We start from the raw sequence: 15,456 nt of genomic DNA on the forward strand, positions 1-15,456 counted from the left end.
CATGAGGTGCTAATACATTCACCTTGGGACTTTGGCAAGTAAAATTTTATTTTCTTGTTTTTTGTCTTGTGCCATTATGCAATCCTAATTAAAATGATATTTGCAATGAAGAACATTCAAACTAAACTTGACTAGTGAAAATATAAGAATAAACTATAGAAGTCTAATTTATACATCATTAGCATATATTATTTTAGAATATAGTGTACTGGTGGCTATTGAGTATGTTGGACTCAGTAGGCTTAAAGCCTGCAACTCTGTAAGAAAAGATATGTGTAGCCCACTGGAAGCTTATGAAATTCCCTTGCAGTCCACATGCAGAAAAGAGTGATGTAAATCCTCAATAGTCAGCTGATCCATAAGATGCTGAATCACTAAACACTAGAGGCACTCCAGAAAACCAATTCATGGATGGACTAGGAAACTACATAACAAGAAGTGATCATGCCATCAAGCTAAAACAAAGTACTTGAAACCAGTATTTCTCCATCTTTTTTGACCTTTGACCTCTTTTCAGCTTAATATTTTTCTGGGGTCCTCACATTAAGTAGCTCAAGGAAAAATTAAAAATTGCATCCACTGCATTTTTTAAATATTACAAAATAGAATTTTAATTAATAATTATAGCATATTTCTTATGAATTACGTATACAAGTACTTATATAGCACATTCATTTTTAAAAATAAAACGTAATAATTTGACATTTACTTTACTCAGTGTGATCTTTGCAGCTGATTCAAACTAGCAAGTTTTTTAATGTCTGGTTGCAATGTTGTCAGCAACAAATGAAGATTACCTCCATTCACAACAAGACAAGCTTTAGAGAGCAAATGAATAACCTGACTAAATCCAGATTCAAGAAGATAAGATGTGGGAAATGCAATAAAATATAAATTGGCCTCTTCCAAAAGCTGTGTATTTGCTATTTCACTACTTATTCAAAAATTTTCTTTATTTTGTTTTTATCTAACTTGAGCTTCACAGTGTATGCACTTTATACATCTACATGCAGAGCCAGATTTACACATGTCTACACCCTAGCCCAAAGCACATAATTCTGCACCACCTTCCCCTCAAAAAGTTTTATTTATAATTTTCAATTTAATATATAATAGTTTATTTTTGAAACATAAGCACTTAATACAATCTTTATAATCTTTGAATCACATTACATTTTTAATTCAAAACTACACTATACACTACTTATGAAATTGCATAACATGAACACCTTACATTACACTACATTAAATGATGCTGCATAAACAAGCTATAAGTTGTGTGTTTCATGTTTTGTAATAAAAATCTCAGTCCTCCTTATAATTTGGCAAACACCCCTGTCAACTTTTTCTCCTTACCACTTTCAGATTTATGGCCCTGACAGTGGCGTAGCGAGGGGGGTGCAAGGGGGTGTATCATGCACCAGGCACCACTCGCAGAGGGGCGCCCAAATGGTCACCAAGACAAACTATATGTGCTTCTGGGGAGGAGGGGGGTGCCAATAAAGTGTCGGGTGCCAGTTATGCCCTTGGTGCCAATTATGTTCGCTACGCCACTGGGCCCTGAGTAAACTAAACAGTATATAAAAGTAGTAACAATATATTTTAAGTATTGGGTACCATAATATCATAAAATAAACAACCATTCAAACTTCAGCAAAAATTCTTTAATCTCAAGAACATTTTCAAACGTATTGGGTACCTACTATCAGTAGATATGTAGAAGTCAAGCGATATGAGTGTAATGAATCACTTGGAATCACTATTGTAATGCCAAATCTGGAATTTTCCTTTAACACGTGGCTTACGCTGAATGTGAGAGAGAAATAGCAAATGCTTTTTGCCTGTGACTGAGCATGACAGTGCAAGCTGTAGAGATGGGCAATATAAATGTATTGTACCACTTAATTTATTTAATGTATATATGGATGTAAATTTAAAAAATAGCATTTTATATGGTCTTTTCAAAATAATACTGAAAATTTGTAAATATTTGGTTATGTCTTCTGTATATATACCCCAACTGCTGCACCCTAGGCCATGGCCTAGGTTGACCTTATGGGAAACCCTGTCTTCATGCAATAAGCCCATATTATAATAGTAAACATATCTAAAAATATTAAAATGATATGCTTTGCATCAATGTGGGAATTTAATATGTCCTTGTTTACAAGAAACAAATGTATGTAAATATATTGAGAATTTTATTTATCTCAATATACTTGCATACATTTACAAATATTTTAGGTTCAAAATTTTCTTATCAAATTTACTTTTGTATTTTATTTAAACATTATGTTTTAATAATTTACATTTCATTAAGCTTATTGAAGTTTAATTGTTTTCATATAATTTTAATATTTTATTTTGACTGTGGCTCCCTAGTGTTTGTTATGGCTCCCCAAAATTGATTTTTGGTCTGTGGATCTCTTGAAATGTTCTGTGGCCCCAGTTTGAGAAACACTACTCCAAATAGTAAGAAGCTAAAAGATAGTGAACTTAAACTAATAATTCTCTCTTATATGTATCATTTAAATAATTCTTAAAAAAAAAAACAAAATTGTGACATTTTATTTTAAATTTGTTAACTTCTTCAATGGGATGGATATATAGTATAATGTAAAATCCTCAATGACTGACAGAGAGCATAAATCTTATTGAACATGGAGTTTGAATTGACTTAAAAACAATGAGCAAGTATGTACTGTGACATTGTCACAATGCCATGCTGCAAGTTTTAATCATCTTTTAATTTAAAAAAAAAATCACGTAACTTCCAGTCCAGACTGGAAGTCACATGATCACCATATAGTTAGTTAATAGGGGTCTCTGGCTCCTAAGGTTTCCATATATGGTCTGGATTTTTTGTGGTGTCTTGCGCCTGTAAATCATACTTCTCCTGATAACAATCAACTCATGCCAGTCATTTGTTTCTGAACTTTGTTCTTGAGAAAATTTTGAATTGAAATAATGTGACCTCCAGTCCAGACTAGAAGTTCATATATAGTTAATCAAGGTCTCTAACCTCTAAATTTCCTATATATGGTCTCAATTTTCATCTATATAACTCCATTCTTGAAATTAATGAAGAACAGTCAGATGAATGATAGTGGGAACGTATAGGTCTGCAAATTTGAAAATTTGTCTCCTTACATTTTTAACCAAACATAACACTGCCAAAACAGCCTGACCTCCAAGGCATGGATTCTATAAGATTTGATAGGTTGATTGGTAGAACCTACCAAATCTTGTAGAATCCCACAATGTCACTAGAAGAGCCTTCAGTTCCAGAAAATTACTTCGTTGAGTGATGCATCATGAATCTGTTTCTTCAAACTCACACAAGTGCTCAATTAGATTTGTGTCAAGGGATTTATTTATGAATCAAAACATTCTTCAAACCAGGCAAGCTTCCTTCATTCCTTAACAGTTCAATTTTGATTCTGATGTGCCCAGTGATGAACATAAACAACAAATGCACATGTTTTCACACTCATGCCATCATTAAGATTGAGAGCATGGTTGAAATTGTGAGATTTATGCCATAGTAGATGTTCCTATTTCTTCAAAGAAGATAAAATAATCTGCACTGACCTTTTTCACGAACATGTGTGACCAGCCTATATCCTGTCTACAGTTTATTGTTTTGCCATTTTTGAACCACCTTTGATAGATACTTACCAGTGATAAATGCAAACAGGCTGTTTCAGAGATAACACGAAGACATCTGGCCATTAAATTTGGCCTTTGTTGAAGTCAGATGAGAATCTGCTGCTTTACTCACTTGCACACTGTAACTACTACTACTTACACAATCTTCTGTAAGCTGTTATATGACCTTGACACTTGTCACTGCATCTGTAGGAATTGTTCTTGCCTTAACAAAGGGTAGTTGTATTGTTTTGGCTGATCAGTGTATATGTTTGTATATGTTTCTATTATATTTTAAAACAATAAATATTCAAAATAAAAAATAGTGATTATATCCATATGAAAATTAAACTTCATAATGATTTTATCATCAAGAAACATTTAATAAATTTATCTATTTAAAAAACCTGATTTTTATCAAATAAAACTGATGAGATGATATGATAGCATGATAGCAGATGATTAAAAGATAATGATTCTTGAAAGGAAAAAGCAGTACATTTTTCATGGAGTCTGTCAGAATTAATAATTTTAATTTTATAATAATCATCATAATGAATTATATTTTTTCTAGGATAACTGATAATTCAATTGATATTCATTAACAAATTTTTACATCAAGATCTATAATAAAATATCTCATTCAGAAAATAATTTCATTGTAACAAACATTTCACTATACAGTGGGTGATTGGTTAACGAACAGTTCGGACTGCAAACAAATCGGACAACGAACACTTTTGCGAAAGATTTTTATGGTTGGATAACAAACACAAGAAGCAACACTGTTTTTTTAAGATTTGCAAAACTGTATTTTAATGGCATCTATACATGATTTATGGAATGAGACTTTCACAGTTGTATACATAACCTTTTTTGCACTAGTTAATTTCTGTTCTCTGAATTTTTTTAAGTGCTTTTCTGAACTTTTTATTTAAAACACTGATATTATTATGGGGCCTAAAAAGAGTGAAGTTTCAAGAACTGTGTTCACTATAGAAATGAAGCAAGAGATAATATAATAGCCAAGGTACAGAGTGGGCAGAAGATATCTGATATTGTAGGTAGATGACTTCAACAGGTCTACAGTAAGCACAATCTTAGCTAAGAAAGATATAATAAAAAAGAATTGAGCTGATAAAGGAGTAGCAAAAATTGCATCTGAGAAACAAAGATGTGCCATCCATGAAAAAATGGGCTGATTGCTTTTAGTTTGTTATTGCATGTAAATAAACATGGTAAGAAAGTATATAATTTTTTATTTATTCTTGTGGGTCTCCAGAACGAATTAATCAAATTCCCACAAAATCTATGGTAAATTGATAATCAGTTAACAAACAATTCGGATAGCAAACATAGTCTTGGAATGGATTATGTTCGTTAACTGATCACCCACTCTATTTGAAAATTTTAAAAATTGATTTAAATTGAATAGTAATTTGCTAGAATGTTTAGGTATCTGTCTACAAAAAATTTCTTAATAAAAATAATACTACTTTAAACTAACAAAGAATAAAAAAATTAGAAAAATGAATCATATCAAATGAAAATAAAAATTAATTTTTTTTTTTTTTTTTGCAGAATCTATTCATTATATATAAAAATAATAAAATTTATAAACTATTTATATTTCTTGTTTAAACAATGTTATAATTGATTATTGATAAGAAATCAATACTTTATATATATATATAGCATTTAAGAATTATATAAAATATTCAGATAATATAATTTTAATCAATAAATATATTTTAATAAAAAGAGGATTATCTTGAATTGAAAAAAAATTAAATCCATACTTTTTCAAAATACAATGTTATAATATACTAAGTAATTTTTTATTTACTTTCATTACAGAATTTCAAATATGAGATAAATAAATTTATTTAACATAATCCTATTGGTTATATATCAAATTTTCAAAAATTTAATAATTAAAACATAAGGACAACTTTCTAAATAGAACACAAAGCATGTGCAAGAATGAAGATTGACATATACAAGATGTGTGTAAAAGAACCAATGGATTATGAAAAGTATCGTGTATTTCTAGAAAAACGGATCAACACATTATTTTGATCAGCATTGTTCAGTATCATAATCATCAGTGAAACTTTCTCCTCATTACAAAACCAGAGAACACTACTGTTGCTTCAGGTATAACTTTTTAATGAAGTTTTTCCTAACCAATGGATGAGATAAGACGAATGAATTCAGTTTCCACTTTGCTCTCAACATAACCTCTTTGGATGTTCTTTTGTGAGGTTACATGAAGAACCTTATTTATCAAGCAGCTATTACAAACAGTGTCTAAGGCACAAAGGTAAATTCAGAGCTCTCCCACATACCGAATAATTTTAAATGAAGCAATTTCATTTACTATCAGTTTTAGCTTATTAATTTTTATTTACAAAAGAATAATAATAAAGAAAAATAATTAAGCAAAACAATTTCTATGATAATGGATGGAATGGGTAAAATCTCTTATTGGTTCATCAAAAGAAACAATCTTGGCAATTTTTTTTCAATAGACAACATTGCAAATGAATATGAGTCTAAAACTGAAAACTTTTTTCCACTAGTGTTATTTGAGTTGAGTTTAAGGTAAATAAAAAGCAAGAAAAAAATGTTTGGAAATGTAGATTCTATCCTTAATTCATGGGTTTTTTTTATCTCTTTGTACAATTTGAATGGATTAGAAGTTACTTTTTCTCAAAGCAAACTTCACAAATTATAAAAGTTTATTTTGAAATCACTCTTCCAAATCATTTTTTAAATCATTTTACAAAACTATGATCACACAAAAGGGTTAGCACATGGATAATTTTTGGGAATGTAAAAGCATGGAGATATTAAATGTAGTTTCCTTGCTGAACCAGCTGACAGGCTGATGTATTATTAATCTAAATGTAATTAAAATGTATACAGTATGCCAAATTGGCATATGTTTTACTTACCATTTATATCCAATATCACTTCCTAAGCCTTTTAAATTTCCGGTACTCCATACGAAAATTATCAACTAACTAACGTTTTCGATCGCCTCCGCGATCTTCGTCAGGTTTTATCGACGGTTTTGAAAAGAAAAGAAAAAAAAAAAAAAAAAATGCAAAAGGAATTATTTCAAAATTCAAACAATCGAATCTCTCCCGCGTGCAATAATTGCGAATGATCTAACAAGCAATTAATCTCCCTGATACCATCATAAAAATGTCTCTGTCCATCCATACAGGAATACTACACTATCCTGAGATGCTACCATTGCGGGTGCATTTCGGATACATACCGCCACGCATATGATAATACGTTGCCATCCTTGAAATTAATACATTTCCCCGATTTTGACGCCTTGTAAATCTCAAGGGTCTCCAAGGCCCTGATGCGGTCCGTGTCGAATGACGTTTTAACGAGGCTGGTTTTATCAAAATCTGCCTTTATCTCGGGGTCGGTGGCGTACATCGACAGGGCGGTGGTGTGTCTTTTTTTGGCAACGTCATATTTGTGTTCCGAGATCCTTCTTTGAACGGACCTCTTGGTAGATCCGATGTATATTAGGTCCCTTTGGGACCTGTGATCCCTTATCGGGACACTATATACCCCTGGTGCTCTTAGAAAATCCGGTTTGTCTTTGGCGTTCCTGAGTAGCGAATAGATCGATTGGGTTCTTGAGTACGCCAACTTGGTGCCCTTCTTCCGCGCTATTTCCTTGTATAGGTCCTGCATACCTCTGTTGTACTGGACCACCGTGCGCCGGTTCGGCCCCGAATTGGACCTATCCCGTGCCACCGAAGCGCCAAGTGCCGTGTTTGTATTACGGAAGTTACGCGCTAATCTACGGACGAGGCCACGTTTATATCCATGGTTAGCGGCTATGTCTTCTATGTGTCCCAGCTCTGTGAGCGTGTCCTCCCATTTAGAATTATGAGTGTACGCCCTCCTAACTAACGCCCTGAACGCCGCAATCTTATATGGATACGGGTCTTCAGACCCAGCAGGTATGTACATAGGTAGGTAGTCGGGCTTGTAATACACCCGCGTTTCAATACTGTTTACCTTGAGTTGAATGGCGACGTCTAAAAAGTGCACATCGGTGCCCGATAGTTGATCTAGTTTAAGCGTTAGCCCATACGGGTTGTCGTTAACACTGCGCAGAAAATCATGGACGTTCGGCTTGTTCTTCCATATGACCATCACGTCATCCACATACCTACGATATAAAATAATATCGTGTGTAAACCTGTGAATGACATCTCTCTCTAACTGCCGTAAAACCAACTCACACAGGTCGCCCGAAATTGGGCTCCCCATGGGGACCCCCCTTTTCTGTAAATACGTGGCGTTGTCGAACCTAAACAGCGAATTGTAGCACACCAGGTGTGCGAGCTCAAGTACGTGTTTGCGGTGTGCTGGTAGGCTATACTTGGTTAGTAGGACGTCCCTAAGGGCGCAAAAGCAAGGTTGGAGTTTAATGGATGGATATAGAGCCTGAAAATCCAATACCGTGATGTGAGTGTTCTCTGTAACCTGTGTACGCTTCAATTCATCGACCAACTCTCTGGAGTTCTTCACTGTTAAGGGATAATCTTGGAGATGTCCGGCCAATATGCGGTGCAACTCGGTTTCTAGCAACTTCGTAGGGGCTCTAGCCTTATCCAAAATAGGTCTGAGCGCAGGCGTAGGCTTGTGCGTTTTCGCGAAAGCGAAAAGCCTGGGTGTATCCGGCGACGCCACCACCGCCCTGCTTAATCCCTGCGCCTTCGCCAAGGGTGTGCCCGTGAATCGCACAACCCGTGCATGCAACTTGTCTACGTAGTTATCCGCGACCTGCTCACTGTCCGTATCCACGATGTATTGCATCAACATAGCTTTATATGTCTCTTCCTTGAGTAGAACGAGTGCTCTGTTCTTATCCGCCCTTAGTAGAATGATACGCTCCTCCGCAAGCCATTTCTTGGTTCTTCTTATATGCATCCATATGCTGTCTTTTCTACAGCTTCTGTTACAACTTATTCTCATGGCAGCCTTCCATTTGTAATGTTCCTTGAAAACCTCATCCATTCCGCAGACCATTCTTTCAATGTCCGGCATTACTGTGTCCAGCAAGGGTTTATATGAGCCCGGAGTATACATCGGGCCGTGCGCTACCGTTTCGATTAAGTAATGCGGAGGAACTATGCCGTCCCAGCAGACCAGAGGGGTGGGGGGTACACTCTTCTTGTTGGGTTTTTGCTTACTCATTATCCACTGCAATTTCTTCTTGTATCTCCGTGCCAAATTTCTTGCCAATATTTTTTTTTTACCATTTATAAAAAGATTTATTGATTTTTGTAAAACAATAGTCCTATTTTTTTCCTATTATATGTCCTTTAACTATATAATCTTATTTTTTCTGTTTTTTATATCTTTGAAGGCCTTAGCACATGCCTCATTTGCTTAATGGTTAAAATGGCACTGGTTACAGATATTGTAACATTAAAAGGTTGCATAATAAATGCATTCAGAACTGTCACTCAAGACATGTTACATAACACCTGAAGAGAGATTGAATATCATCTCAATATTTTGAGAGTAAGTAATACATGGCAATTTGAGATTTCTTAAAAATAAGAAATATTTTTGAATTTTCTCACTAATTGGGGTAAACCATATGGCTACACTTATTTTTCTAAAATAAATACTGTGCAAGTTTCTGTTTTGTCAGTTTTTTTCAGAAACCTATACATTCACAAATATAATAACATTTGTTTTTTACAGTTTGAAAATTACAAATACAGAAGAAATCAAAAGTTAAAAGTAAAGAATATAAAAATAATTAAGCGACAACAATTTCTATGATAATGGATAGAATTAGTGTTACAACAGTGTCAAAAATGAGTTACTTAATTTTTCTGGAATGAATATATGGTAATAAGCTGGATAATTATTATAATTAATCTTTGAGTATGCTTTGTAAATAAAATAAATATTCTGAAATCATTAGTATTGGTTGATTAACTGGTTTATGTTTTAAGTTTAATAGTGTTTCCTAAATAAAAGTTGTTTTTGGATCCATGATTGAATTTAATAATTTGATATCATTTCATATGGGTACAAAATTATTATCCAGCAATATTTCTACCATTCTATCTTTTTTATTTTATTGTGTGGAATATTGATGTTCTGCTAAACCAAGTGCTAGGTTTCTTGTAGCCTAAATACATTCCTTGACAATGTTATTTGAGGCCACAGACTCCAAAATGTTCTAATAATGATTTGAGTGTTCTGTCTTGAGCAAATAACCTCTTTAGTGTATTTACAATTATATTTCACCTATTACACCTTGTGTACAGTAAGTAACACAAGGTGTAATAGGTAAAATATAATTGTATTTTTTAAAAAGTGATCTAAATAAAATATATTACACACTGTATTTATATATAAAAACTAGCAAATGAGCCCAGCATTGCTCCAGCAAACAATTTGGATGATTTGATAAATATTGTACGTTTGGAAATTAAGTTATTACTATCAAACACAAAAAAATCGCATCTAAAATAGCACAGTAGAAACCGTTCTTCAGGTTAAGCCTTAATCCTCTCCCTCTCCCCTGCGAGGAAATTTCAAAAAATCCCTTCTTAGTGTGCATTTTCATGACGTACCCTAACTGTGTACCAAATTTCACCTCTAGGTTCAGCGGTTTGCTCTGTGTGATGATGAATCAGTCAGTCAGTCAGTCAGGACATGTAATTTTATATATATATATAGATGTCCTAATAAAATATTAACATTTACAATAATCATTATTATAAAGACCATTTTTGAGCTATACTGTTATTAGATTTATTTCATTATATAACTTTAAAGCTACTGATTCAACGTATACCAAACAAATGCACAAAACTTTTTAACTCAACACTTCAAAAATTTTTAAATTCTAATGTACAACTAATGTTTTTGGTTATTTTTAATGGCCTTTGTTGGGCCATTCAATTCATAGAACAGTCTGATGAAGGCCATTAAGAATGGCTACAAACATTAGTTGCGGATTAAAATTTTAAAAGTGTTAAGTTAAAAGGTTTAGCACATTTATTTGGTAGACTTATTTCAAATTCCAATAATTATCTACAATAATAGATTTTTTAATGGCTTAATTGAGGAAAATTAAATTAAAAAACCCATAACTAATATTTTTGTTGTTCAATAATGTTTTACATAGGTATTTTTAATAGAGAAAAAATGAATGAAACAATGCATTATATTCATAAAGTTATGGATAAAACTATTGTAGTTTTTTTTTTTACTTTAAAAGAAATCCTTTTATATATAGTAAATTACTTGATCTTATATTTGAAACTATTATAGAAAACAATGTATTTTAATTTCTGTAAACTAATATTTTTTTACGTTATATAAATTATTCTGTTTATGTAGAAAAATGCAAGATCCCAATTGTATTATACACAATGATACCTAAAAATTTGATATCAATTTTAATCAATAATCAGTCACTTAATCAGAAAATTTAATTGATTTATATTGATTTCATATATATTGAAATAATATATAAATATAAACTTTATTTTTATAGATGATTATTTATAACTGCTGTAAATATTTAAATAAAATTTTATTTCTTCAATTTAATAAGATAAAATAATGTCAAAAATCTGAAGTCAATGACTTTTTGGATTATATTGTTATTAGAGATTATAAACAAGTTTACAATAAAATTTTTGCATGAAATTCATCAAAAATAAACAGAAAAATATAATTCAAATTCATATTAAATTACCAAATAGTCATAGATTTCAGATTTAATAATGACAATCAATCTTTTTATGTATTTTATTTATTTTTTTTTAAAGTAATAAATTTTAATTAATTAATTTGAATAGATTCTGCAAAAACAGTCAAAGAGAATAAACTAATCTTTTACCAAATAATTTTAATAAAAGAAATATTTAAAAATTTTGATATTTGAAACTATAGTAAAGATTTTTAAATATGTAAAACATCAAGATCAAATATATTTTGAAAATTATGATAATATATATTTTCGATAGAACAGTTACAGTTTATATTTACAGGTTAAATTCTCATGCATATACTAAACATATCTAAATGCGTTTTCTATGCATTTTATATTACTATCAAGTTCAATATGGAGGTCTCTTAAATTACATTTGACATATCATTTACATTTATTTCTAATATATTTTAAATCGTTTAAGTAATATGGAACTATAGAAAATTTTCTACAGAAAGTATTTGTTTTTTTATTGAAACAATGCATATAAAAATACTAGAAAATTATCGTAAATATATTAACTTTTTATTCAATATTGATTTTTATTGACTTGCTCAAGTACAGATACACGTTTTGTCTGAAATCTATTCATTGAAAAACGAGATGCATGTTTGCAGATGTTTGCCCATGTTTTACATATATGATAAATTTTCAAAATTATAAATGTTCTTTATTAAATGTTAATCATCGTCTATATCAGTGGTTCTTAACCTGGGTTCGGCGAGTCAGTCTCAGGGGTTCGGCGGAGGTCAACCACCTGACGTCATCGTGACGTAGAAACCGTATTGGTTTCGAAAACTAATGCTACATAACATGTGTTCTATTGGGAAATATGCCTATATTTCCTAATAGAACACCTATTATACCTATGTTTTGAATTTGAAAAATTATATTTTATTTTTCCAATTAAAAGGGGTTCGGTGAATGCTTATATGAAACTGATGGGGTTCGGTACCTCCAGCAAGGTTAAGAACCACTGGTCTATATATTTTTAGATTTTCTTCATTTAATGAACAATGTATATTTTTAATATAAGTACTAATATTATAGCATTTCTACTTTCAATTGAGACCTTCTCCACTATCACTCTTGTCTATATTATTCATTTATGCGCATTACGTTTTCCAAGATTTGCAAATTTGTCAATTTATATTACTGTCTTTCTTAACACTGTTAGAATAGATCTGATTTGTAACATAAGTATGGTAATTTATTCTTTTTAATTTCTAGCTTTATAGTTTATAATATTGATATTTTATGATTTCTCTTTAATTTTCTTCAAATCGTATTGACATATAATTAATTTTATTACTATATCCAACAAATTGCCATTTTCATTATTGTCATCTGATATCATCATACTTCTGATAATTTAATTTCCATTTAAAATCACTCTCTCTTTCATATTTATTATCGATTATTATAATTATGCAAAAACGACAACTTGTTTTAATTTTATTATTGATTCAAATTATCAACTACAGAATTGTTTCTAAATCAATATTTTAAAATGCCATATTTAAATCTATTGAAATTAATTTTTTTATGAATTCTAAAATAAGAATTATTAGAATCATAAAAACAATTTTATATTATTTTGGCATTATTATATGTTACTATATTTTTAAAAAGTATATGATTGAGTAACATTTACATGACTAATTGCTTTAATAAATTTCCAATTCTTTAAATTTATGTATGAAAAATTTCTTTACATTCAAATAGTTGTAATTGGACAAATAATCTAACAGAAAATTGTTATACAGTAGACCCTCCTATAACAGTAGATACGTTCCGTGTTATAGAATCCGTGTTGTATGAGTCACTTAAATACACGAGCCAATCACAGCTCGGCATGTGTGCAGTTTAGGGGCTATGGCTGTTTGAAAGGTTTTCTTCCATAAAATTAAACGATTCTAGACTAATTTGACTCAACATTTCCAAATCACATATAATTTTTTGGGAATAATCCATATAAACTATGCTATAAACAAAAAATTGTAGGATTACCTACCAAGTGTGCACCGTTCAACAACGCCATTGCTTAAGCTTGTTTTCATTGCGGAGCGGCTCGTCGAATGGCGGGCGCGTGTTTCCTGATAAGTTATTTTTCTGCGAAAAATTCGCTGAACTTTGGAGACATCATTAATATAAATATAATTTTTATGGCCATTGAATAATAAATGGTTTTTAGTAGGTCCGCTGCTCGTTTAAACTCAACGGTTTGTGCAATGTCCACTATTGGTCCAGATTCGACCAATCCTGTCACGATATGAGTCGGCAATGATGTTTTACCGTGTTACACGAATCCGTGTTATAGGGGAGGGTCTACTGTATTTCAATATTCATTATAATTTTCTTATTATTCTTCAATAATCATTCTATGATTGACCAAGAAACACACTTTTATAAAGTTTTTTCAAGTTTTTTAACAAACAAAAAATACATATTCATTTTAAAATTTATCTGAAAATAATTCCTTCTAGTACTAATATTTTCAGTAAATAAATTTTAGGTTAATAATCTAAAGTATAGTTATTTTATATAGGAAGCCTCATTTTTTTATATTCATTATCCAGTTGTTTTATATTCAGATATATGATTTTGCTACTAAAAGATATAAAATTATATCCCTTTAACTTTCTATATTAAAATGCATAGAATCACATGCACTGTTTAGCATATCCATGAAAAAATTCATCCCCTGCATATATATACGTGTATATATAAATAATTGGAATTAAATAAAAAATATTATAAAAATTAATTTTTATGAAAGTGCTTAGTGTTTCTTTTTTTTAGATATTAGTTTTAATTGTGCAATTATCAAAACAATCAGAATGAGATATACAGGCCTTTCTCTTCTGTCTTCTACCACCGGACACACTCAGAGAAAGAGTGGCCACCAAGCCAACTCCTCCCTGTCAATAACAGCACTGTACAATAAAGACAGCAGAAAGGGGGACTATAAGGGAGGGAGGGAAGAGGAAAAAAGGAAGGGAAAGAAGCAGCCTATGATATTTCAATGCCAAAACCACAGAGCCTACAGCTATTTTATTTCTTTTTTAACTTTACATTTAATTAAAATATAAATATATATTTTCAAATTAAAGTATTATTTTATTTTCAAAACCAAATATATATTTTGTGCAATATAAGAAATGTCTAAAAATGAAGGATTTTAAAATATATCTTTTGGATAAAATGGTATTGAAAATAAATGTGCAATCAAAATAGTTTTCTTATTTAATGAAATAAAATTATATATGAATATATAATTTGATTTCATTAAATAATATCAAAAAATAATAAAATATTTCAATTTTAAAATTTTAAACTTTTATGAAAATAAAAGTACTCAACTAAACATTTTTAGACTTTTCATAAAAATTACAATAAAATTTAATTATTTAAAATTAGTATTAAAATATTTATATACATATAAAAAAGTTTTAATTCTATTTCATTTATATAGATTAATTTATATTATTTGTAACTGATTATATCTTTACTATTCATGAATAAACAATGATATAAACTAATTGTCGTAATTTCTACATTTACTTATGTCTATGTATACTTATTCTAAATTTCATAAATATTTCTAAATCTTAAGTAGTATTTTAAATAAATTAATTCAGATACATTTTGAACTTTATATTATTAATATATTGATGAAAGAAAAAAATTGAATCTCTATTATTTAAAACATATAATTATTATGATTATTATACTTTCTATGGTAAGAAAATACTCAATATAAAAAATAACACTATTAACATCAATATAGAAATATTTTAAAAACCTACCTTTATAAAATTTTGAATAGATATTTTTTGTAATATATTTATTAAGAACATTATACATTTTTATAGAAAAAATGAATTATCATTTATATGCTTTATTTGTATGTTTTGTATGTTATTTTTAATGAAGTCATTAACGAAACATTGCATACAAAACTGCACTATACTACGTGTAATACTGTAGTTTATATAAAATAATAATTTTCCTTAACAAAA

General features: G+C 30.3%; 1 protein-coding gene across 2 annotated transcripts in view; it reads right to left on the reverse strand.

The window, feature by feature from the left end:
• LOC136977527 (sodium- and chloride-dependent GABA transporter 1-like) overlaps positions 1–15,456 on the reverse strand; it is a 97,250-nt gene that overhangs the window by 21,190 nt on the left and 60,604 nt on the right. The window contains exon 13 of one of the 2 annotated variants that reach the window (XM_067273022.1): positions 14,223–14,399. The exons of the other annotated variant lie outside the window; for it this stretch is intronic. Within the exon in view, the coding sequence (XP_067129123.1) occupies positions 14,322–14,399 (78 nt within the window). The 3' untranslated portion in view covers positions 14,223–14,321. Of the gene's footprint in view, positions 1–14,222; positions 14,400–15,456 lie in introns of those variants that run through there. 2 annotated transcript variants of the gene reach the window in all.

Source organism: Centruroides vittatus, unplaced genomic scaffold (genome assembly GCF_030686945.1).
Source record: "Centruroides vittatus isolate TY-2023 unplaced genomic scaffold, ASM3068694v2 contig_460, whole genome shotgun sequence".
In the NCBI taxonomy this organism is placed as follows: domain Eukaryota; kingdom Metazoa; phylum Arthropoda; class Arachnida; order Scorpiones; family Buthidae; genus Centruroides; species Centruroides vittatus.